Raw genomic sequence first — 26,262 nt, forward strand, 5'->3', positions numbered from 1 at the left:
ATTTAAAAAAATCATCGATGACGTCATCACGCCCAGATGGGTGACGTCACTAGTATGACATATATGCCAAAAAGTCGTAATTTAAAAATAAAAATTGACCTGTTTCGGGATTTTTTTCCCAAATCCTCCATTCTCGAGAAAATGAATTTATTCCAACCTTTACGTGCTCACTGTATATACCTTCTCAAATTTTTTGAATGTGTAGTTTGATATTTGGGGGTGCAGATCAACCTTAAAATTTGATTAGGATAAAAATAAAGGATAAATAATTGTTACATCTAACAGTGATATTTATTTACAATATTTGACAATGTTTATTATATTATGTAACAAAATTCATTTATGATTAAACATTTTATTTACAAAATTTGTGTATTCTAAGCAACTGATAGGTATCAAGGGTGTATCATTTAGAGGGTAGAAAAATACGAGGGCGTATGTCAATGTCCCTTAATAAACGGAAGCGGTACCATGTGGGGAATCACTGGATCAGAACGATGAAGCTCATTGTCCTGATGTCAACTATCTTCTGGATCACATACGATGGTTAACGAATGCGCGTGGGTCAGGGCTGCCCAAAGAGGAGACCTACAACATAAAATTTTATATAAGTAATTATAAAAAACTACAGCAATCTATGACAACAAATATTTTTATTATTTAAATTCAAATCGAAATCTAGGCTGCGAGAAATATTGCAGGTTTTTTTGTTCTAGAATTATTTACAATACACCATTAAGGCTATGGGTACATAATTCGCAAATATTTTACGGCTATCCCTACTTTTTCTGTCTTTACACGGCAAATTACGTGTAGTAAAATTCTCTCTGGTATGGAAACTACAGATGTAAACATTAGGTTGACAGTGACATTGTCATTAGAAAGGTAGAGATGGCTATTTCGGTTTCGTTCAGTTTTTGAATGTTCTTGGATAACCTTTACTTGTATAAATAAAAGGATTGAAAATGACACGAATGAAACAATTACTGAAAATAATACACAGTAATAAAATACACGTCCTCATCTGGTCAATACTATCAAAATTAGATAGATGTCTTATCTAGGACACATAATGCGCCATAGGGAATTTGAGCAGCTCCAGGTAATATTAGATGGCAAGATCGAAGGTAAAAGGGGTTAAAGAAGATAGAAAAAATCTTGGCTCCGAAACATCAGAGATTGGACTCACACAACAGGAAATGACTTAATTCATCAAACCCAGAATAGAGAGAAATTTGCCATATTGACCGCCAACCTCAATAGAGAAGTCACTTAGTAAAAGGAGCCGAAAACATCATTTTATTACTTTTCTTCGAGAAAAAAAAGCTTTAAAACTCTCCGTAAAAAGCGAAGCCTTTAATTATAAAATTTTAAAATCATCTTTATTAAAATATGAAGTCAACATTTAATAATTCACTCAAGAAAATGGGCGGAATGCATAAAACGTAGTAGATGCTATTGCTTCAGCAAATAGTCACTACTTTGTAGCATTTTCTTTTACATAAAAGTAGGTGCTTTTGTTGAGAAGAACTTACTACACAACAGAAGTACCTACTACTGACCAGAAGTATCTACTAAAAAGCGTAGCGCCAGCCGTGTCTGCATTACACCAATCGTGATGGAATTAGTTTTCCATGTGCTTGTGATTTGTGAATTCACATTTTTACGTACCTACCAAATTATTAGAATTGTACATGAGTAAAAATGAGCGTGACTCAGATCCGAAGCGACAAAAGAGTTACGCGAGGATAAAAATGAACAATTATTATTTGTTTTGTTAATCTTCTTTACAATTATTAAATTTTATTTGATAAAAGAATGTTCTTCTTAGTTTGTAAATTTTTCTATGACACACATTCATAAATGCTGCCATATTGTAACAAAAAAATACCTACGCCGAAGACGTCCACCCACCAACTTCGCTTAAACTGAAGCCAAATACTAGTAAACAAGCACATACTTCAAAAGCGTAGTACATTCTTCTATGTAGGCTGGTAAATAGTAGCAAATACTACGGAGAAAAGCAAATGCTTTTTAAGTGTAGTGAAATTTTCAAAAATCTAGTACGTACTTGAAGCATTAGCATTTACTACATTTTATGCCACCATGGGCACTTTACTTTATAGCTAAACTCGTACCTATTTACGGTTATCGGAACAAACTCTTTATTTGAACTTTAATGACCTGAAATACTTGGATTTTCCATAAATAATATATAAACAATAAATAACTTTTTATTAATTGTACACCTTAAATCAATTATTATTTTTCAAATACACTATCAATACTATTTAATAAACAACTATTTGATTGATTTTATTATCATCGTAAATGCGTTAAAAAGCAGTAGCAGAATGAACTGCTATATCAAAATAGCAGGTCGGACACATCTCTACTTGTCACTGTCTTGAGTCTTGTCATAACATTATATTCGAATGAGTGCGTTGTATGACAAAGATAGCGAATGTTCGATTTCCACGGACATGGTGTCCATTTTTTTCGAATCCTGAAAAAACTAATAAATATTTTTAAAAAATTTAAACACAAAATGAAAGACTAAATTATTATCGAGGGCCGAAAGTCCCTTAGAATATATAAGAAGTTTCTTTCGAATGAGATATTTGAAATTAAAAATCACACTACATTTTCTCTTAGTTTTTCACCCCTGTAACTTATTTAAATAAACATTATAGAAGTTCTCAGGGACTTTCGCCCCTCGCTAATAACGTAGTCTTTCATTCTGCGTTTAAATTTTTCAAAAATACTTATTAGTTTTCTCAGGATTCGAAAGAAATGAATCCCCATTTGAATAGCATTGCAGCCGAAAATACGTACCGATCCTCTTAAGAAAATAAGCTTTCTTTTTAATTTGACAATGCATTTATCTAAATGAATAAGAAAAAAGTTCTTCTTTTTCTTCTTTTTGTATAGACACGTCTGTTTTTTCAATGTGCCTCTAGTAAGTTGTCGTTCCATCGTTTTCGTGGTCTTTCCACTGATCGTCTTCCTATTGGGAAACCGTCTCTCGCTGTCCTGACTACCCTATTTGTTGTTATTTGGTTTATGCGGTCATTCTATTCTTCTGTTTCTTACCCAGTTATTAATGTTATCCACCTTGCATCTCCGTCGTATATCTGTACTTCTAGCTCTGTCCCATAGTGTCTTACCATCGATTTTTCGAAGGGTTTTCATCTCCGCTGTTTCGAACAATCTTTTTGCTGTCTCTGTGTCGGGTGGTGTTTCTGCCGCTTGGTCTGGTGACTGTTTTGTAAATTCTGCCTTTCATTTCTTTTCCGATATTTTTATTTCTCCATATTGTGTCATTCAGGCAACCTGCAGTTCTGTTTACTTTATTCCTTGATCTTCCACTTCTGTTTCGAGTCTTCCGTAGCTAGATAGTGTGATGCCTAGGTATTTATAAACTCCATCACTTGTTCTATTATCTGACCTTCCAGTTCCAATTTACATCTTATTGGATCTGCTGTTATAACCATGCATTTTGTCTTTTTTGAGGAAAGAAAAAAGTTATAATGAGAAATTTAAAAAATAATGATAAAAAATATCAAAAATCGTTACAAGTATAAAATTTCGAAAAACCATAACTTACTTAAAAATAGCCGTACGACTTTATACAATAGACTATTTTAAAGCTAATTGACTTCTCCAATTTGGTAAAATTGGCAAAAAAAAATAATTACTAAATTGTTAATAATTACTAAATAGATAGTAATTTAGCCAATTTTGGCAAAATTGGCCAAAAACAAAAAAATTACCTAATAAAATCACTAGCCAGTTGTGTCTGAGTTTAGCGAACCGACTATACCTAGATATTTGTAGTCGTAGTAGTACTTTATGGTGGTCATGTCGTCTAATATGAGATCTTTTTGTTCTCCTTCAATGCACAAGTATTCGGTTTTCTTGTTGTTTACTTCTAGACCCCATATCATACTCTTCAATTAATTTTCGGGCCATGTAGTTTAAGTCGTCATAATCTTGAGCCATTACTACTTGATCGTCTGCAAAGTTGAGGGTATATACCAGGGGTGGCCAAGCAAGCTCCTTGATAGTCCGAGCCATTTTTCAAAATTTCAAATTTTTTGCATGCCGCAATTAAACAATTATTTAAAAATTGTAAAAAAAAGTATTAAATGTTTCTCTTTACTGTTTGGACTACACGAATTTTACAGTGAAATAAAATGGTTCACATTCACATCGTTGTTTCAAATATGCAAATAATTCTACAAGTAGCCTTTACTAATTCAGGATACTTCGATTTTGCATCATTCTTCCATCTTTTTCTGGGGCAGCTTACTGATCTACCGTCTCTCAAAAAACACTGTATTTAACACTCTGTGTTCCTCTGTTCTTACCACATAACCTGCCCATCTTATCTTAGCTTTTATATGTCTTACGATGTTTTCAGTACCATACAGAGTCACTAATTCAGCATTACGTCGCCTTCTCCACTCCCCTGTCAATTCATCTATTTGAAGACCAAATATCATTCTGAGAACTTTCTTTTCAAATACCAGCATCTTATCCATTTTCCGCTGATGTAGAGTTCATGTTTCACTTTCATATTATGTAAAAATTGGACGAATAATTGGCATGTACAGTCTTAATTTAGATTGTCTTTTTAGCAGTTTAGATCTTAATAATGATGATAGGGCGTATAATGCCCTTTTCCACGCAGCTATACTTGCTGAGACCTCTTTTTATATTTATGTGGTTGTCATCTGTGGTTGCATGCCGCCTCTAGATATTTAAACTCTTATACCACTTCGAAGTTTGTTCATTAATGGTTATGTTCTGCCTAACTCTTGGTCTTGGATTTTTGGTTACTAGCATGTATTTCGTCTTCTCTTCGTTTTGTCGAAGGCCCAGACTGCCTGTTTCTTCCTCGAGTTCTGAAAACACCTCTCTTACATGTCTTGTAGAATGAGCGACTGCACCTAGATCATCAGCAAAGGCTAACAATAGTTTTGATCCTCGATTCGCAAATCGCCCTGTCAACTCAGATGATATTTTAGTTATTACATAGGTATTCTAAGGCCAAATTGAATAGCAACGGTGTCAAGGGGTCTCATTGTCTAAGTACTGCTGTTACACTTAGTTTTTTTATATTTGTTGTCAGTAATTTAAGACATTTTGAAACACGACAATTAAAAGTAATTCAGGTACATTTATTGAGAGTCACAAATAATCATTCAAAGAGCCACATGTGGCTCGCTAGCCACAATTTGGCCACCCCTGGTATATACCATAGTGTTGGCATTGTTTAAAAATTAAGTAATTCTTTTTTAAACAATGGTGTTTTTGAGTGGTATACCCATTGTTCTACATTTTTGTTTCCATTTTTTAAAGCACTTTCGAGGTATATTTTAAATAAAGTGGGGGACAGGCAACATCATTGCTTTAATCCTTTTGATGTATAAAAATATACCTTTTATAAAGGATTTTTCATAAATTTTTGTGATATATTTTGTGATATAAAGCCGACTACAGGAAATTCATTTTGGAATAAACGAGGAGGAAAGTAAATTGAAAACTAAAATGTTTTTTGTAAAAACACAAAATTCCTTGATTATCGTCTAATCTAATTCTAATTACTCTCCTGACCACTCCAACTCTCTCCACTTGATCCAAATCTCCGGTGAATATTTCACGAAATTAGCATCAAGTTGAAAATACTTATTCACCCAGAAGTACGTACTCAACCCTTTTTCTGATGATATTTCATAATTACCAGTCTCTCCCACGTGTTCCAGCCCTCTCGTAGTCACAAAACTTCATCGCCACTTCCCTAATTTTAAAACTACGACAACTCCGACTTGAAAGTTCGCTGCGAACTCCCCCTACCCCTCCATTCCCACCCCGCCTCCAGCCTTCGTGAAGTTTTCGAGCTTTTGAACACAGGCGTGCTTTAAATTGTTTGTCATCAAGGCGAGCTTTGATGGAAGCGAAACATCCGGTCTACTTTTTTTGTATAACAGAACAACGTACGAAACACACAAAATAGAGAAATAGGTATGCAAGAATTACACCACATGTAAAATCTGTAAATTCACTGTTATAATTGCTGAAAAGCATGAAATTACAGAATTTAATTAAGTCATAATGACTTTATTATACAGTGTATACCGTAAGTTGGAAACATATGGAAAACTTTTTTTATTATTAATTTTACAAAAATCATAGCATGAAAAACAATAAAAATGCATGCAGCAATGGTATTACTGATCGATAACTATAATGTTGTACTCAATGTGGGCTCCGAATATTTTTAATATTAACAAAGTTTAATATAAGTTATAAATTGTGAATCTCAGTGATATATTGAAATAAACTGTAAGTGTACAAACTCTTTACATAATATCCCGTTAAATTAGCATTAAAGTCAGTAAATTACAATTATTTGTTATTGTTGTCAATAAACAAATCCAGTTTTACCAGCAAAATAACCACTTTTAGTAAAGACCGATATACCTGTTTTAGCAGGTGTACAGGGTCGGACTTACTTTTCACTTAACGTTTATCGAAATGAATTCAAATGAATCAAAGTCAAATAAACGCATCACAATCATACTCTTTGGCAACGTCGAAAATGCAATTTCCTTTAAAGCAGCAAGCAATTATCTTTAGTGCCCTAGAAAACACCAAACTTCAAGACTACCTTCTCCCACTTGAAAATATAATTCAACCGAAAAATATAGTCTTCTCTTCTAGATTATCTAATAATCGCATATGTACTATGTATTTATCCAATAAACAAGTAGTGGATGATTTTATGGATAATCATGGTCAAATAGAAATACAAGGTGAAATTGTCAGAGAAAGAAGGTTAGTTACACCATCGGAACGACTTGTGCTCTCCAACGTATGTCCTTCAATACCGCACGACTTGCTAATCAATGAGTTACAAAAAATCGGCATAGTTCCTGTCTTCCCCATGACATTCCTCAAAATTAGTGCTTCTATGCCTGAGTACAATCACATCCTTAGTTTTCGAAGACAAATCTATAGCAGTCCTCACAGTCTAACACTACCAGAGTCATTTACTCTTGTTTTTGACAACACGCTATATAGAATATTCATTTATCAAGACAGTCTAGTTTGCTTTAGCTGCAAGAAGTCAGGTCACATTGCATCACAGTGCTCCGAACCACTAGCTCAACTAATCCCCAACCAAAACAATGAAGCATCGGTATCCAGTGCAACAAATATATCTTTGCAAGAACCCAATGATACAAACCCTTCTCAGTATGAACAAATGTCTATTTTTAATCTCCCGGAGATACTGAACAAAGTAGATGCATCAGATAAGGACAGTCACATAATTAATCAACCAAAACGTAACTGATGGAATTATTTCACCTGAAGCAGATCCATCTTCAAAAGAATGTAACATTTTTCCACCACCTAAAGTAGAAACAAAATCTAAAAAAGCTAAAATTAGTTCAGCAAGCACTTCTGAATGCTAATTTTCTCTCTTACTTGACCCTGCTAGAAACTTCAAAGAAAATCACCCTCTACCTTTCCCTCTAAACTTTGATCAACTTAACATGCTCCTAACGAATATCACGGGATCAACAGATCCTGTAGCCACGGTTCAAGAATATACCACAGACCTATCAGCTTTGTCCCATATGCTCAGTCAAGTTTACCCCCATTTAAAGGAAAGATCCATAAAACGTAAATTGACGTCCATAAAGAAAAAAAACTATAGTTATCTTGGCAGTGAGGCATCGAACTGGGAAAGTGACGGATCTCAATTAAGCTAACATTAAAATTCAAGTCTCTACTTCAGTAAAATATTGATGGATTTTTCCATCGCCTTGGTATGCTCCAACATCTAATTGGTGAACAATCAAGAAAATTTCAGAAGAATCCACTTTCTGTGGATACCATCTCATATAGGTATAGAAGGGGATGAAGAAGCAGATACTAGTGCGCGTAACGCTATCACCAGTGACGCATCAGAAAAAGAGTGTCGGCGTGTCGCAGGCGATCTAAAAGTTTATTTCAAAAATAAGGTGTTTAGTGCGTGGAATCGGGAGTGGAATGACTCTAGTTCTAAACTCAGAACCATCAAAAGTGACATCTTTTCATGGAAGTCCACTGCCAGAAGTACAAGATGCCAAACTATTATTACATGTCTACGACTTGGACACTGTAGGTATACTCACTCCTATCTCTTCTTAAATAGTGAACCTGCAAAATGCGAAACATGCAATACAGTAGACAGTATAAAGCACTTCTTGATAGACTGTCCTAAATATGTAAGTCAAAGACAGTTTTACAATTTGCCAAATAACCTGAAAGCACTCCTCAACAAAAATTTAGTTCCGGACAATTTATTGGGTTACTTAAAATGTATAAATATGTTTCATAAAATTTAACTTAAGTAATTGTTACAAATGTTCAATTGTTCACAAATTGTAATTAATTGTTACAATGATTGATTGTTACAAATGTTAAATTTAATATTATTACAAATGTTACAGGAATGTAGCTAATAACCTTTGGGTGGATGCGACTTTGTCTTTTTAAATAAAAAAAAATGGTATTACTGCAGAATTAATTAAGCATGGGAGAGAAGCACTTATAACGCAAATATGTATCCTGCTGACGAAAATCTGGGAGCGAGATGAAATGCCGGAAGTATGGAGAGAGGCCATAGTATATCCCATTCATAAGAAGGGAGACAGGGCAGTGTGCGAAAACTACAGGAGAATCACTCTACTAGACGTAACATAAGGTACTCGCCAGAGTCATAAGAAACAGACTGGAAAGGCACTTAAACGATCAGGTTGGTGAATACCAGGTAGGCTTCAAAAAGGACAGATCCACCATAGATAAAATATTCGCGTTAAAAAAGATTCAGAGTAGTACGTACGAGCAACAGTTAAAGCTAAACCTCCTCTTAATAGATTTCAAACAAGCTTACGATTCTGTGATAAGCCCTAAGAGTACTTGGAATTCCGGAAAAGATGACCAGACTAGTAAAAATGACCTTAATGAAGAGACAATAGAGTAAGGATAGAAGGAAGCCTAACAGGAAAATTTGAAGTAAAAAGTTGATTAAAGCAGGAAGATAAGCTGTCCACAGTACTCTTCAATTTCTTGTGGGATACAATATCCAGAGAGAGTGGAATACGAACGAAAGGTATGATTTATGACAACAAAAGCTAGGTTCTGGCCTTTGCTTACGATGTAGTGCTAATGGCAAGAACTGAAAGGAAACTGCTGAGGATTTTTAAACTCTGAAGTAAAGGCTAAGCAGCATGGACTGAGGATTAATGAACAAAAAACAAACCGTTCTTCAGAAAACCGCATATAAAGAAATCGCATAAAAATAGACTTTACTTGCATTGAAAAAGTAGGGATACGTTCCGTGATATTCTAAAACACATAAAATGGTGGACGTTTGTCCACCAAAAATTGTGTCTGATGTTTTTTTTCTTCATTGGGCCAAATAAAATTTTAAAGAAGAAATTAAAAACGCAGACTAACGATATTGAGATTGCAAAAACCTCTTCTAATGGAACATAAAACTATACGACACTTAATTAAATGTTTTAATCCAGAAATCAAAATGTGCTGTTTATTGTACTTCAACTTGAAATAAGCAACATTTAAATTCAATTTCAAAATAATTACAGGTTCTATTAGGTCTGCATCCCGCGTATGAAAAAAAAGTTTATTAATAGCAAGCTGAAAATTTGTTAATAGCGTAGGGGTGTCTAGTCGGACAAACTTTGATATATGGGAACACTGAAACAGGGGAAGTTTTAATTGTGGAACAGGTTAAAAATTTGGACCGGTCAGACCACGAAAACGTCACATGTATTTTGTCCGACAGAACTTCCAATTGATTTGTTATCCTTTCATTAAACTCTCATGCAAAAATCAGACTGCTATTTATCACCTGTCATAATTCCTGTCATTTGACATGTTCTACATGTTCCACTCATTAAAATGCCCATTTGGTGATAAATAGCAGTCCGATTTTTGCATTATAGTTTAATGAAAAGGTAACAAATCAATTGGAAGTTCTGTCGGACAAAATACATGTGACGTTTTCGTGGTATGACCGTTCCAAATTTTTAACTTATTCCACAATTAAAACTTCCCCTGTTCCAGTGTTCCCATATATCAAAGTTTATCCGACTAGACACCCTTAAGCTATTAACAAATTTTTAGCTTGCTATTAATCAACTACTTTTTTTATACGCGGGATCCAGACCTAATACCTTTCAATGCGAAATTCAGATTGATATAATAGCTACATGGTACATCATGTAACAAGGGGAATACCGGAATACCCGAATTTCAAACTCTCAGACTACTGGATGGGAATAGTTAATATTAATTATACTAATTGTTAATAATAGACATTTTTGAATGAAATACCAACCGCATAACTTCAAACTCGCATAAAAATAATCCGCATAAAAAGAGACTTTATTGTATATAGAAATGGGACAGACCGCAATATGAAGAAACACCACTGAAGATTACCACAGCCAACGCGAATAAAGAGTATTGCTTCAAAAAGGTGACGGAGTTTGAGTACCTATAAACATAAATCAAGAAAATGTGCTGAATATCTGGGAGCGGAGTGTCCTATGGAAGATATTCGCAGGAGTAAAAGACGATGAAGACGTTTGGAGGAGACGATCAAATGCAGAGATCAAAGAGTTGTACAGAAAACCAGAAATAAGCCAGATCGTCAAAACAAAAAGAGTTAGTTGGTTAGGTCATATTGCGAGAATGGCTGATGGAAGGATCTGGGCAAAGGACTCACTAATAAGAGGGGATGGAAAGAGGAGAAGAGGACGACCAAGAAAAAAGTGCCTAGAAACGTGTAAGGAAGACCTGGAAACAATCGGGATAACAAATTGGAGAACTGTGGCCACGGACAGTAGTGATGTTGAGTATACTTACTTTCGAGTATTCGTTACAAATCGTTACTTTTGTATAACGTAATCATTTACAGTATTCGTTACTTTGTTTACTATGATTACTTTTGTATTTGAGTACCGGTAATCATATCGACAATCGTATTTCTCAGTAGGTAGGTATTTTGATTAGGTATAGATATAGGTCAAATCAAAGAGGCTCTGAAGAAAATGAAAAATAATCGAACCCCAGGTGAAGATGGAATAGTATCAGAAGCACTAAAAATTGGAGGAAATATACTACTTGAAAAAATTAAACAACTTTTCAATATCTGCCTTCACAACGCCAATATTCCAACAGACTGGAACAACGCTACTATGATTCTATTACACAAAGCAGGAGACAAAGCCAATTTAGAGAATTACAGAGTTTTTATCAACTTTTACAGTCAAAATATAATAAAAAATTTCCACCCTTAATATGGGGTGGCAACCACCCCCATGGTAAAAGCGCCTTTCGGCATCATATAGATTTTGATCCTTGAACTATCCACTACTTATTTTCAAATTTTTAAGCAAATCGATCCATTCTGTAAAAATTGCGAGGTGAAATGCTTCGGTTCCTGGACTAATGTGTTTCGCTCCTAAAATACAAAACCAGATTGTATGAAATTAATGTTTTTTTCTGAGGAACAAATTCCTCATTAAATAGTTACCTTATCAGACCTTATGTTAATAAATCACTTTTTAAATGCATTCGAAGACGCTTCTTAATACTTCAGAAGTGTTCTCAGCTTTTAAAACGCCAGATTTAGTAATTTATCGCATTTTCTAGCCATATTGTAGAACCGCATATATGATGACATAATAGTTTTGTGGTCTCAGCCAGTATCGTCGCAGCGGGCACCCAGTTCACACCCTTGCAAAAATAATAAACCCTTACGAGATATAAACGAAGCACGCTTGTTTATCCAAAATAAATAAATATATTACTGTTCGTTGTTTTACACTTATTTTAATTTAAGTTAATTGTTTCCGTTAACCACCACGGAACAGGTATAGCGTGGATGATAACAAAGACAAACGAAGATAAACTACTTGTTTAGGAAGAAATAATCCTAAGGAAAATCTTTGGGCCTGTGCTTGATGAAACAGCAGGACAATATAGGAGGAGAACAAACAAAGAGCTCGAGGAATTATATCCAGACGCCATCCTAATAAAAGAAATAAAGGCCAGAAGATTCCAATGGGCAGGGCACCTCAAAAGACATTCAGACGAAAGAAAAGGCTGGTATGGAAAGAAGTCCCAACTGAAAGAAGACCACGTGGACGCTCTCGACTCCGGTGGCGAGATAATAATATAGCAGGAGAATTTAAAGCTATGGGCGTAGAGAATTGGATGGAGAATGCTCAAGACAGAGAGGAATGGAGGTATGTTGTCAAGTCGGCTAAACGCCACGAAGAAAAGTGTGAAAATCATGTCAGTGTTGTAGAATAAAAGAGGACATATTTATATGTTCAATAAAATTAATGTTTTACATTAACTTGCACTCTGTCTGATTAAGTCGTAATATACTATAAAATGAATTTATAACATTTTACGTAGATTGGTAATTACCTATCTGCGCAAGCGTCCTTAACCTGATGCTATCTCTTGTTAATATTGTTGTCACTCTCCCCATCAGGTGTCATCATTTCGATAACGGTCTGGTCTGGCTCCGGATCGGATCTTTCTTCCACTACAGTATCCAGCTCTAGAGACGGAAATCCTCTACTCATACCACGTTCAGAGCGAAGCGATATTGCTCTGTTGGATCGTCCTGAAAATGAAAAATGTCAAAATATATAGAGTATCCCATATAAAAAAAAACATAAGTTGATATTAAATTGCCTTATTGAGACCCCCTAAAAATTTTTTTGTACGCCTCTGATCCCTTTACTAATATATCTATCAAAAGCTCGAATACAGTTTTCAAAAATTTTTCTTAATATGAGAAGATATGCAACCCTGTTATTTATAATCGCCCTGTATCTCGCTAATGTGGGAAGATATTGATGATTCGATTTGGCAATCGAACGAAAAAAGAAGTCATGCCATCTTAATTAGTTTTGAAGTGTATACTTCTTATCGTTCCCTCAGAGGTTACCCCTCGTGATATAGGTACTTACGTTACTTAAATTTATATAGGTACTTAAACAAATTATATAGGGAGGTAAAAAATACGTAATATGTCTTCCGAGTATATATTTAATAATATTAGTGACATTGTACACCCTTGTCGAACACCTCTTTGTATTTCTATTTCTTCTGATGATATGTCTATGTCTTCCATTCTCATTACCATGCTTTTTGACCATAGTATAAGTTTGAAATTATTCTTATATCTCTGAGATCTAATCTTCTTTTTTCTAATGCTAACATCAGTTGGTCATGTCTAACCCTATTAGTCTTTAAAAGCTTTATTATATAATATAATATTATATTATATTATATTATATTATATTATATTATATTATATTATATTATATTATATTATATTATATTATATTATATTATATTATATTATATTATATTATATTATATTATATTATATTATATTATATTATATTATATTATATTATATTATATTATATTATATTATATTATATTATAATAGTCTATAAAACACACGTACAGTTCTTAATTCATATTAGCCCAATAAATGACCGTTTTGGAGTGTAATTTTCAGGGGCAATTCCGAATTGCATGAAAATTTGGATTTAGGTTCTACTTACCCTCCACTTCAAAGCTGAATTTGTGCCGTTGGTTGCTTTTACTTGGGGAGTGACATTTACCACTTTTCGGTGGGGGAAAAACGCGTGTTTAAAATAAGGCCGGTAATAGATAAATTGACTTATTTTAAGCACCTTTTGTTCTATAGTTTTTTACGTAAGTCAATACTTTTCGATTTATTTGCCATTGAAAATGTTGATTTTTCGACAAAAAAACTACGTTTTCAGACCGATTTTCCCAAATAACTCAAAAAGTAAATATTTTATCGAAAAAAATATTTTTAGCAAAAGTGTAGCCTGTAAAAAAACGAAAAAAATGGTGTACCAGTAAAGTTTACAAATTGAGCAGAAGCAAAGTTGTAGCTCATGAAAAATACGTTCTTATTCGTCTAATTCCAAATCGAATAATTCAACGCGAAATCACCGAAGAAAGAAGCGTTTTTCAGGAAAACCTTATTAACATTTTTAAAGTATCGGAAAAAAGCTTTCTATTTGTTTTTTTACAAAAGTTTACAGCATCAAAAATAAACGAGTAACACTGAAAAAAATAGTTGGCCCCTTTTTTTTGGTAAAAAAAATCGTGAAAACCTCCCTCTATTTAGCACCATAAATGAAATTAATCGTTTGGCTTTACCATCTATTTTAACTGTATGTGTATTGTTTATATGATCTGTAAGTTTGAATGGTTTGAAGTGCTTATTTTAAAAAAAAATTGATTTAATAGTAAAAGAAAATTTTCTAAAAATTTTTGAAAAATTTAATTTTTTTAAAATAACTTAAAAAGTATTAGTGATAAGAAAAATCTTAAAGAGTAAAAAAATGTAGGTTTTGCTATTATAATGTAGCTTATGCTAGTTTCATTTTGTTTCTCCGTAAGACAAAAATTGGTTAAGATATGGTTGTTCAAAATTTGCATACACACGTGATTAGTGACCCATTCAAGCTTTCACAATTATAACCCTTTCAAAAATAAATACTTTAAACCGGTGAGACTGGCAGATCATTTAAAAAATAGATAGGTAAGTAAATTGTTTGTAAAGCGGTAGCGATTAATTTCATTTGGGGAGCTAAATACGGCGAGATTTTCATGATTTTTTACAAAAAAAAAAGAGGACCAACTTTATTTTGAGAACTCGCTTATTTTTAATGCTAAAACTTTTTTAACAATTAAAACAAAGCTTTTTATAAATACTTTAAAAAAGTTTAAATGGGGTTTTCCCGAAAAGTGCTTAATTTTTCGGTGATTTCACCTTGAAATATTCGATTTGGAATTAGACGAATAAGAACGTATTTTTCGTGAGCTACAACTTTGTTTTTACTTGATTGAGAGACTTTACTGATACACCATTTTTTTGGATTTTTTATAACCTAGATTTTTGCTAAGAATATTTTTTTCAATAAAATATTTACTTTTTGAGTTATTTGCGAAAATCCGTCTGAAAACTTAGTTTTTTTGTCGAAAAATCAACATTTTCAATGGCAAATAAATCGAAAAGTATTGACTTAATCTATAGAACAAAAGTTGCTTAAAATCAGTCAATTTATCCATTTACGGTCTTATCTTTAACGTATGTTTTTTCACCCCCGAGAAGGGGTGACTGTCATCCCCCCAAGTAAAAGCAACCAATGGCACAATTTCAACTTTGAAGTGGAGGGTAAGTGGAACCTAAATCCAAATTTTCATGCAATTCGGAGTTGCCCCTGAAAATTACACGGTATCGCCGAATTTCCAGTTCATTTACTGGGCTATATCTAGACATATAAATGTTGATACCAGCCATTCATGTGGTATTGTTCCAGTTGAATGTATGACGTCGATTAACTCTACCAAAACATGAATCTTGTTCTCCTCTATTAGTTTGAGAATTTCCGCTGGTACTTGATCTGGACCTGCAGCTTTTCTATTCTTTACCGTATTTAGTGCATATGTCCAGGGCCGCATTTAGGCCAATTGACGCCCTAGGCCAAGGGTCGGCAACCTTTTGAGTCGGAAGAGTCAAAAATTACAATCTCCAAAATTTCAAAGTTTTTAAAGAGCCACAAATTTTTTTGTCAACAATAAATAGTACTCGCATACATAAAGTTCTTTGATAAAAAATTAATCTATTCATATGTTTATAGAGTTTTTCACATATTTTTAAACATTTCATTTATTCAAGTAAAAAATTAAAACAACTAATTATTCACTTACAACACTAACTTGTACTTCAATGACAAAAAATTGAGCAAATAATCTCAATGGGAGCGTAGGCTTTGTATGGTTCTGGAAAGTTTGGATAAATCTGGCTCTATTCTTTTTGTTTTAAGTTTCAAACATGACTCTAAATTTCTATTTGTTAGCACGAAGTTAGTTAGCACTCCAAATGATAACTTCTTCACCTCACTGTAGCAATCTGGAAGACTATTCCATACGTCGAACATAAGTCCCTCAATTCGCGGCATTTCTTTCAAAGCTGTCTACTTTTGTTGCGTTACGTACATACATTTCTGGACCTCCAACTCTTCCAACTTGCTTTACAATTCTGTAAATTTTCCACTCCTTTACTTTTTAAATCGATCAATTGCATTTCTGAAGATCCAGTATTAATTCCAAATGGGTCAACGTGGATTTCGTTACTATTTGTGTTGAGAGGATTTACTATAAATGCTAGAGTGGTTTTGTTGGTTTTGAATTGTTCAAATTTGCCAGCAAATTCATCTTTAATCTTTTTTGTAACTGTGCTAAAGTAATTCGTGTCAACAGTTGCACTGGTTTTATCGCGATATTGCTTTAGAAATTGAAAATGAAGTAATTGCCGCTCTGAATATCTTCTGCAAAAAGAATTAATTTTTCTCCAAAACAAACCAATTCTTCCACCAAAACATAGGCTGGGTTTCCCTTTCCTTGCAGTTTTAGAGTGAGCTCGTTTAATTTCGCTGTGATATCCACCACAAAGTAAAATTTTTGCAACCATTTGTCGTTCCCTAGTTCAGGGTGATTAATGCCTTTTCCATTTAGGAATGTATTTATTTGATTCAAGCACAAAACAAAACGTTTCAACACCTTACCTTTGGAATGCCATTGTACTGAGAGAATCGGTGTTTAATCCTCGTTAATAGATTCAGAAATGTTTTTTAAATGTTTTTTTTTGGTAAAATAAATAATATTTGCGTGTGGAATTAAAGAGCCGCAGCTTCACATCGAAAGAGACGCATGCGGCTCGCGAGCCGCAGGTTGCCGACCCCCTGCCCTAGGCAATTCTCTAGTAGCCGCTCTTCAAACATGTACCATTTTTTGTACAGTATTTCTGCCGTCCTCTCATAATTTTCCGCCCTAGGCAACTGCCTATATTGCCTAATGGATAAAGCGGCCATGAATATGCCACTTCGTCAGGTCTAGTTCAGTGTTTTCTATATCTTCCAACGGAATATCCATTCATAATTCTTTTGGGTCCCCTTCATGTTATGGTTTATTACGCACTTCGCGATTTCAGCTTCATTTTTTGAAAAATGAAATGGGTGAAAAAATATACGTTCAAAATAAGTCCGGAATTGGATAAAATGACTAATTCTAAGTAACTTTTGTTCTATAGAGTCTTTTTACTAAGTCAGTACTTTTTGAGTTATTTGCGAGTGAATGTGTTCATTTTTAACCAAAAAAAAAACGTTTTTGCACGGCTTTTCGGAGATAACTCAAAAAGTAAGTATTTTAGCGAAAAGAATATTCTTAGTAAAAATATAGCTTACAAAAAATTGAAAAAAATGGCGTATACATGAGGTCTGCAGACCCAGTAGAAGCAGCGTTGCAGCTAATGAAATGTAGGTTCTTCTTCGTCAAATTCGAAATCCAATATTTCAATGTGAAATAACCAAAACACGGAGCACTTTTCGGGGAAAATTCATTACAACTTTTTTAAAGTGTTTAAAAAAAGGTTTATTTGTGTTTTTTAAAAAAACTTCTAACGTTAAAATTAAGTGAGTTACGCTCAAAATATTGTTGATCATTTTTATTTTTGGGTAAAAAAATGTCAAAAATCACCCCTTAATTAACTTCTCAAGTAAAATTAATCGTTACCGCTTTACAAGTTATTTTACTTAAGTATTTTTTATATTATCTATCAGTTTCATTCGTTTTGAAAAAAATTGGGTTTAAAATAAAACATTTTTTTTTTGAAAAAAAATCGTAATTGTTTATGGAATTAACTTCAACTTCCTAACAATTAGGAATAAAAAAAATCTCAAAGAGTAATAAAATGTACGTTTTGCTCTTCTGAATATTTTTGATTTTTTGCTTTCTTGTTAGAAAAAAATTGGTTATGCTATGGCTGTTCAAAATTTGCCTAAACTCGTGATTAGTTACTCGTTCAAGCCATTTTAACTACAGCTTTTTCAAAACGAAGCACTTTGAACCGATGAAACTTACAGATAATATAAATAATACACAGACAAAGTAACTTGTAAAGTGGTAATGATAAAACGTATATGTGATGCTAATTAGTTGGTGATTTTCGCGATTTTTTTACCAAAAAATAAAAGGGACCAACAATATTTGGAGCGTAATTCACTTACTTTTAATATTACAAGTTTTATTTAAAAACAAAAATAAACCTTTTTTTAAACACTTTAAAAATGTTAAAATGAATTTTCCCCTAAAAGTGCTCCGTTTTTGGGCTATTTCACATTGAAATATTCGACTTGGAATTTGACGAAGAAGAACCTACTTTTCATTAGCTGCAACTCTTCTTCTACTGGGTCTACAGACCTCATATGTACACCATTTTTTTCAATTTTTGATTGGCTATATTTTTGCTTAGAAAATTTTTTCGCTAAAATACTTACTTTTTGAGTTATCTCCGAAAAACCGTCCAAAAACATGTTTTATTTTGTTAAACATGAACATATTCACTCGCAAATAACTCGAAAAGTATTCGCTTAGTAAAAAAACTCTATAGAAGAAAAGTTGTTTAGAATTAGTCATTTTATCCAATTCCGGTCTTATTTTGAATGTATTTTTTTCATCTTCGAGAGAGGGGTATTCCCCTCCATTTTACAAAAGTGGAGGGGATGTAGAATTGTAAACTTTCTCTTATATAATAATAGACAATTTCAACTACCTATTCCCAAATTTTCATCCTTCCTTTATTTTTTTGGGGTCAGATTGTTCTTTGATCGGGCTATTAATGGATTTTAGCCATTGGTAAAATGCTCATACGCCACGGTGCATTGTCCTGACGAAATAAAATTTTTTTCTTTACCAAATTATGTCTTTTTTCGCGATCTTTTTCCTTCAGGTGGTCTAAAAGGTTACAATAATATCCAGAATTTACTGTTTAATCAGTTTGCAGGTAATCCACAAATAAAATCTTCTCGCATCCCAAAGAGTGGTCGATTTCTGGATACGAACTCATTTCGGATCCGAAAAACAAGGTACCTACTACCACTCTGGTGCCTTTTGTTTTGCTTCAGGATTATGGTGATAGACCAAGTCTTATGTATTCTAATGAATCGACGTATAAAATCTACGTTATTCTTTCGAAATCGCTCTAAATGTTGCTCAGAATGTCGCGTTCGAATATTTTTGTGCTCAATTGTTAGAGAATGCGGTACTATTCTGAACAGAACTTTTTGAAACCCACTACTTCAGTCAAAATATTGCCTACACTATTGACTTCTACTAAATCTCTTTCAGTCACTCGACGATTTTCCAATACCATACTATGGATTATATTTTTTCTACCGTTTCTGGTATTGTTGCTGTTTTTGAACATCCTTAACATGGATCGTATTCAAGGCTTATACTACTTCGTTTAAATTCAGCAACCAGTCTTTCTGCTGTAGGTACCAATTGAAGGCGAAGTGTCCTTATACATTTTTAACATTCGTTCATAAATTTCCTTGACTTTTAAACCTTCCAAAAATAAAAATTCAATAAATGCACGATACTTGATTATTTCCATTCTAAAAAATATTGTGGCACATCGATACTAAATGGCTTCTAAATAAAGAATGAATTGACAGATTGAAATGAAACTTCATATACGTTCATATGAAGAGTGTCACAATAGACCAAAAAAAGCTAGGCTATAGTATAAGGCTAGTAGCAACGGTAGAGCCTATTTTACTTCAAATCAGACCTGAGGCACTACAGAATTTTCGGGCCCCTAAATATAATTTAATAATAATAAATGTAATGTAATTTTACATTATTTAAATGTAGGTAGGTATTAATTATTTGTATAAATACTGTTGCAGCAGAAATTTTAATTTTTATTAACAATAAATAAAATGTATATTTAACCAAATAAATGTTGTGTAATTGTTTATTAAAAAAATTGTTTTTTTTCATCCTCGGGAAACACATCTTTACATCTGAGTAATAAATAAAACGTCCGTTTATAAGAAATATTTCAACACCCCATATCTCGGCAAATAAGCATTTGAAGACATATGTTTCTATAGCCAACTGTCATTTTTTCATGCAGAATTACCCCTTGAAGTTTGTCGCACTAATTTACTAACACCCTGTATAGCAGCTAAATTTATTTTGAATTTGCTCACTTTGGCATAAAATTGTGAAATATTATCTGCAAATGTTGTGTTAACCCTTTTTGAAATATACGCCTTTTATTTATTGAACCAAAAAGCAACCATTAATACGAGTTTCAACCCTCGTTTATCTCTTCTAGCACATTTAAAAGATGCTGCATTAGAGACACAAATAAAAATATACTGTTAAAAAATTCGCATTCGCGAGTGAAGGAGTATGTATCAAGCAGGATAAATCGTTAGTCTGGAAAAGGCATCGAGAAAAACGTTCATTTTGTCTTTCCTTTCTCGAGACTTTAGTCTATGGGCCAGGGCTGTTTCGTGGCCGATCAAAGCCTGCCGAGTTTTTGAGTGTCTTCTTATTCTTCTTCTTTTTATTTAGACATGACACTGTTGGATTTTTCGATGCACCCCCAATAAGTTGTCATTCCATCGTTTTCGTGGTCTTCCCACTGATCGTCTTCCTATTGGGAACCGTCTCTCGCTGTCCTTACTACTCTATTTGCTGTCATTAGGCTTATGTGGTCGTTCCATTCTACTCTTCTGTTTTATACCCAGTTGTCCACTTTGCATCTCCTTCGTATATCTGCATTTGTAGCCCTATCTCAGAGTCTCTTACTATCGATTTTTCGAAGGGTTTTCATCTCTCCTGTTTCTAGCATTCTTTTTGTCATCTTTGTATCAGGTCGTGCTTCTGCCGCGTATGTCATTATTGGTCTGATGATTGTTTTATAAATTCTGCCTTCATTTTTTTTTCGATATTTTTATTCCTCCATATTGTTTCATTTGGCAACCTGCGGCTCTGTTTGATCTATTCACATCGTTGTGCCCACGTGTGTGCCCGCATGTGTGCTCACATTGTTGTTCGTTGGTTCCCTCGTGTTTCGAATTCGATATAGACCGGGCAGTATCGTCACCCCCGCTAGCGAAATTATTCCGATTCTATTTTTTTGCAGAAACTTACTCAAAAAGAGGTCCTTATAACATATCCACAGGGTGCCGGGCGGTTCCGTGGTCGAAAAATTGTTTAAACAATTTTTTTTAAACAAATTCACAAAAATAATTTTTTCATTTCGAACAAAATTTTTATAGATAAATTGGCTTATTCTGAGCAAAAAAGGTCTCTTGTCATTTTTTTCTAAAATTGATTGCTGTCGAGTTATATGCGATTACAAATTTGAAAAATGCGAAAATAGCCATTTTCAAGGCTTAATAACTCGAGTAAACATTATTATTATGAAATTCAAAAAGTGACCAAATCAAATTTCAAACCCCTTCTTCAAGGTCCCGAAGAGATCTTTGTCATTATTTTATTACACAGCTGTTATATTTAATTATTAACAATTAGCGCTATAGTCCAGGATGTTTCCGTCGCCCCCGTTAGTGAAATTATTCCGATTCCATTTTTTTGCAGAAACTTACTCAAAACGAGGTCCTTATAACATATCCACAGGGTACAGGGCGGTGCCGTAGTCGAAAAATTGTTTAAACAATTTTTTTAAACAAATTCACAAAAGTTTTTCATTTATCATTTTTTTTAGATAATTTGGGTTATTCTGAGCAAAAAAGGTCTCTTGTGATTTTTCTCTAAAATTGATTGTTGTCGAGTTATATGGCCATTTTCGCATTTTTCAAATTATAAATCGCGTATAATTCGACTACAATCAATTTTAGAAAAAAATCATAAGAGACATTTATTGCTCAGAATGTCCCAAATTATCTAAAAAAAAAAATTGTTCGAAGTGAAAAAATTATTTTTGTGAATTTGTTTAAAAAAAAATTGTTTAAACAATAATTTTTCGACCACGTCACCGACCGGCACCCTGTGGATATGTTATAAGGACCTCGTTTTGAGTAATAGGTCTGGATCCCGCGTATGAAAAAAAAGTTGATTAATAGCAAGCTGAAAATTTGTTAATAGCTTAAGGGTGTCTAGTCGGACAAACTTTGATATATCGGAACACTGCAACAGGGGAAGTTTTAATTCTGGAACAGGTTAAAAATTTGGAACGGTCAGACCACGGAAACGGCACATGTATTTTGTCCGACAGAACAGACTTAAACTCTTCGAACAGAGATTAAACGCATTTGCAAAAATCAGACTGCTATTTATCAAAAAATGGGCGTTTTAATGAGTGGAACATGTAGAATATATCAAATGACAGGAATTATGACAGGTGATAAATAGCAGTCTGATTTTTGCAAGAGAGTTTAATTTCTGTTCGGAGAGTTTAAGTGGCTTAGATATATGTGGCTAAGATATATGTTGTGGGCAGACGTCCACTAGAAGTACTTTTCTTTGTACAGGTACTAATTTCACTTTCAGAGCCACTCTGTACTGAAGAAGCTGCTATTAGTGTGCAATTTTTTACAATGTTTACAACGAGTCGTAGGTACTTCAACCAATTTTCATATTGTACATGTTTTATTCGTGTTAGCTTCTGGATCAGGTTTTTTTAGTGCTACCGACTACTTACGCGGCCAGGACTGACGGCTTTATGTGCCGACCGAAGCACGGTAGTGACTCAGTTATATTAGGAGTTGAAATATTTTTGATAGCTGTTCCGAGATTGAACCCAAGCAATCCGGCTTCGAAGCCAGTATCTAACCACTTACCAAACACCACGCTTACAAACAAAGACCTTCGGTTGCCTCTCAGTTTGAGGGCTCTAAGATGGTACATATTTTCTATATTACTATACGGAGTGGAAACTTGGACATTGAAGAGACAACACATAAGAACAATAGAAGCGACAGACTAAGTTTTCAGTCTAATGGCATATAAAACAACATAATGCTACTCTACATCTCACCAGACTGAAAACAATGGGAAGCTTCTCTGGTTACACCTCCGAGGTTTCTACAATTTGCAAGCCATACGGATGCTGAGACTACGGAAAATGAGGGAATTTTACAATTTATAATTCACGTCCCATCTGCTCAGTGCGGTGAAGTTCGAACGAGAATGTTTCCCTTCGTACTCCAATCAGAGTAAACCTAAATCAAAAATGAATAACCATTTTCAATTTCGTTGCAAAACGAAAATACAGCCGCGCCATATTCTAGTCCAATCAGAGAGTGCAGCAAGCACCTCTACCGGTTTCGAAACTTATTAATCTCTCATCAGGAGGCACATATGACATATGCTGCTCTCCCTGATCCAACCAAAACAAACCCCGGCGTGCAGTCCCGAATTGCAACGAACGAAATGGCATAGATGCCCTAGCGGCAACTGCTAGCAAAAGACTAAGTTTTCACTCTAATGACATATAAAACAACATAATGTTACTCTACTTCCAACCAGACTGAAAACAATGGGAACCTTCTCTGGTTACACCTCCGAGGCTTCTACAATTTGCAAGCCATACGGATACTGAGACTAAGTTCGAAGTAACAATAGAAGTGTTCGAAATGTGGTGTTACAGAAGAATATTGAAAATTCAGTGGGTTCAAAGGATTACCAATGTTGAAGTGCTACGACGATTAAAAAATAGGGAGTTAGAAATTATGAACAGTATAAAAACTAGACAACTGGAATATTTGGGTCACATTACCAGAGGAGAAAAATATGAGTTGCTGAGAATTATTATGCAAGGAAGGATCCAAGGAAGAAGAAGCATAGGAAGAAGACGCATCTCCTGGCTGAGGATCCTTAGAGAATGGTTTAACTGTAGTTCATTACAACTGTTAAGCGCAGCAGCCAACAAAGTGACCATAGCCATTATGATATCCAACCTCCGATAGGAGAGGGAACTTTAAGAAGATGAATCTAACCACTGAGCAACTACTACCACTGGTGTGACACTTACAGCTCCTATTATTTCAATGTAAACTTTTACCTTTGTTTAATTTGAAGATGGTACCTCCTTTTTTTGTTGTATAGAGTAAAAAGTATCAATATACTGCTGTGAGGTATGGTCACTGAAAAAACAGAACATTGGCAATGCTGAGACCAACGGAAATGAACAGATGACTAACAAAACAACTCATTTGGATCGGACATATACAAAGAATGGATGAATAATGAATACCAAATGAAACACTTAAATGGCAACCAGAAGGCAAGGAAAAAAGGTAGACAGAGAACAAATTCAAGAGAAGGAATTGATAAAGAGCTGAGAGAACAAAACATAGAAGAGGACCTATGGAAACCTGGAAGAAGTGGCGACTGGAAGTCTGAAAATGGCTGAGAACGCTATATTCCGACATGTAGTAGTAGAACTTTTTGTGCACCATTGGTAACCATACCACAGCATATGTTATTATTAAATTAACTTCTTATTCAGCTCATGTTCGTCTACTGCTGGACATAGACCTCTTCCTTTAAGACCTAATTCCTTTAGGATTATCTGACGCCACAGCTAAGTTAGCTATTTGCAAATATTCGCAAAATTAAATTCCAACAGAGGGCGCTCAAAATTTCAAAGATGGACGACAACGCTAGGAAAACAATTCATTTTGTCATTTGAATTCACACTTCTAAAACGTTAAATTAAAATAATTTACAGGAGTGTTTTGCCAAAGTAACCACTAAGTTTTGCAACTAAGACATCTTAAAAGTTATAGACGACTCAAAATTATGTTTAATCTGTATGCATTCATTAAAATTTGATGCTAACTACTGATTTGTTTGTACTTTTTTTTCATAAAAAAATCTGGCCCCCGATAATCACACAGCGTTCTAAAAATTATTAATCTATCTTAGGATTTCTAATTTTGTTTTTAATTTAATTAATAAGTGCACTACAGTTTATTTTACACCGACAGATAAAATTTTTTTTCTACGACCGTTTAATAATATGCTCATTATTCGCTATTTTTTCATAGATAATAGCATTCATTACTGTACCCGTGAGTAATAATTCATTACTCACGGGCTGAAGTTACTCACGGGTCATTACTCACGGGCTGAAGTGAGAGTCAAGTGACGCATGCCACTTTTAATATTAATCGTATATAAACTGCAAATAAAATTACTTAAAGTGGTTTATTTAATACAATAATTATTGTAATTTATATCAATAATTAATTTCAAAAAATTTTTAAAGGAATTTTAGCTGTAACAATGTCAGTATATTTTTTACGTTTATATCTTGTTTACTAAAAATTTTAACGTTTATCATTTATTTTAGTGACAGTGACATTAGGTCATTTTATTTATGTTAATTGGAATTTATAACTAATACTGTGTTTATTTTTCAAGTTATATTGTGTTAAATATGTTATAATATATTATGTATAGTTACATTATTATATTAGATATAGTTAAATGTAAATATACTTGCATTATAACTATTGAAATACGTCCACCGACAACAGCCATTTCCTATTTATTAGATTAATTGACAGTAGGTGCAAATTTAAGCTTATAATTTTTCGGAAACGAATAGAACTTATATTGACTATTTCATCGATTGTCATTTGTTTCGAGCTTCTGTCAAATGTTGTATAATCTGTGTATAATATTAATATACACGGATTATACGACATATGACAGAAGCTCGAAACAAATGACTGTGAATGAAAAGCCCTATAAATAATAATTTGGTAATAGTAGGCAACCAATTATTCAGTTACGCACTAGGGTTAAATAGCATTTAGGTATTCTTGTATATGATTAGGTATAATTTAAATCTTGAGTAGTTGATAATAAAATTTTCTACTAATTAAAATAAAAAAAAGGTCGTAGAAAAAGTATAGTATTCTACTCGCATGTAATGGCTATTACTCTCTCTGATGAATTACGACACTCGCCTACGGCTCGTGTCGCAAACTTCATCATCGTGAGTAATAGCCATCATTACATGCTCGTTGAATAATATACTATTAATTAAATATAAACTGGAAACTTGGAAACTAAGTAGGTGAATTTATTTTATAATAATTGTGTTCTGGAAATTACGAAGTGGTCGGGATATTTTACATAACAATGTACAGCTGGTTCCAAAAAAAACTGATACGACTCTTAAAGCGTATTTTGTAGAAAATTGAGCAGTGTACTGTCTTCTTCATCTTTTTGTTTTTGGTCTCGCTGCAAGGCAATTACCAGCACGATTTATAGGCG

General features: G+C 33.7%; 1 protein-coding gene across 2 annotated transcripts in view; it reads right to left on the minus strand.

Moving 5' to 3' along the window:
• Positions 1 to 269: 269 nt before the first annotated feature.
• The window catches only part of LOC114335340 (uncharacterized), a 372,740-nt gene continuing 346,747 nt past the window's right edge, over positions 270 to 26,262 (minus strand). For both annotated transcript variants that reach the window (XM_028285575.2, XM_028285568.2), the window contains exons 5-6: positions 12,520 to 12,721; positions 270 to 588 (exon numbers count right to left, since the gene is read on the minus strand). In XM_028285575.2, coding sequence (XP_028141376.1) covers positions 12,549 to 12,721 — 173 coding nt within the window. In that variant the 3' untranslated portion in view covers positions 270 to 588; positions 12,520 to 12,548. The remainder of the gene's footprint in view (positions 589 to 12,519; positions 12,722 to 26,262) is intronic.

This window comes from Diabrotica virgifera, chromosome 1 (genome assembly GCF_917563875.1).
Source record: "Diabrotica virgifera virgifera chromosome 1, PGI_DIABVI_V3a".
Lineage (NCBI taxonomy): Eukaryota > Metazoa > Arthropoda > Insecta > Coleoptera > Chrysomelidae > Diabrotica > Diabrotica virgifera.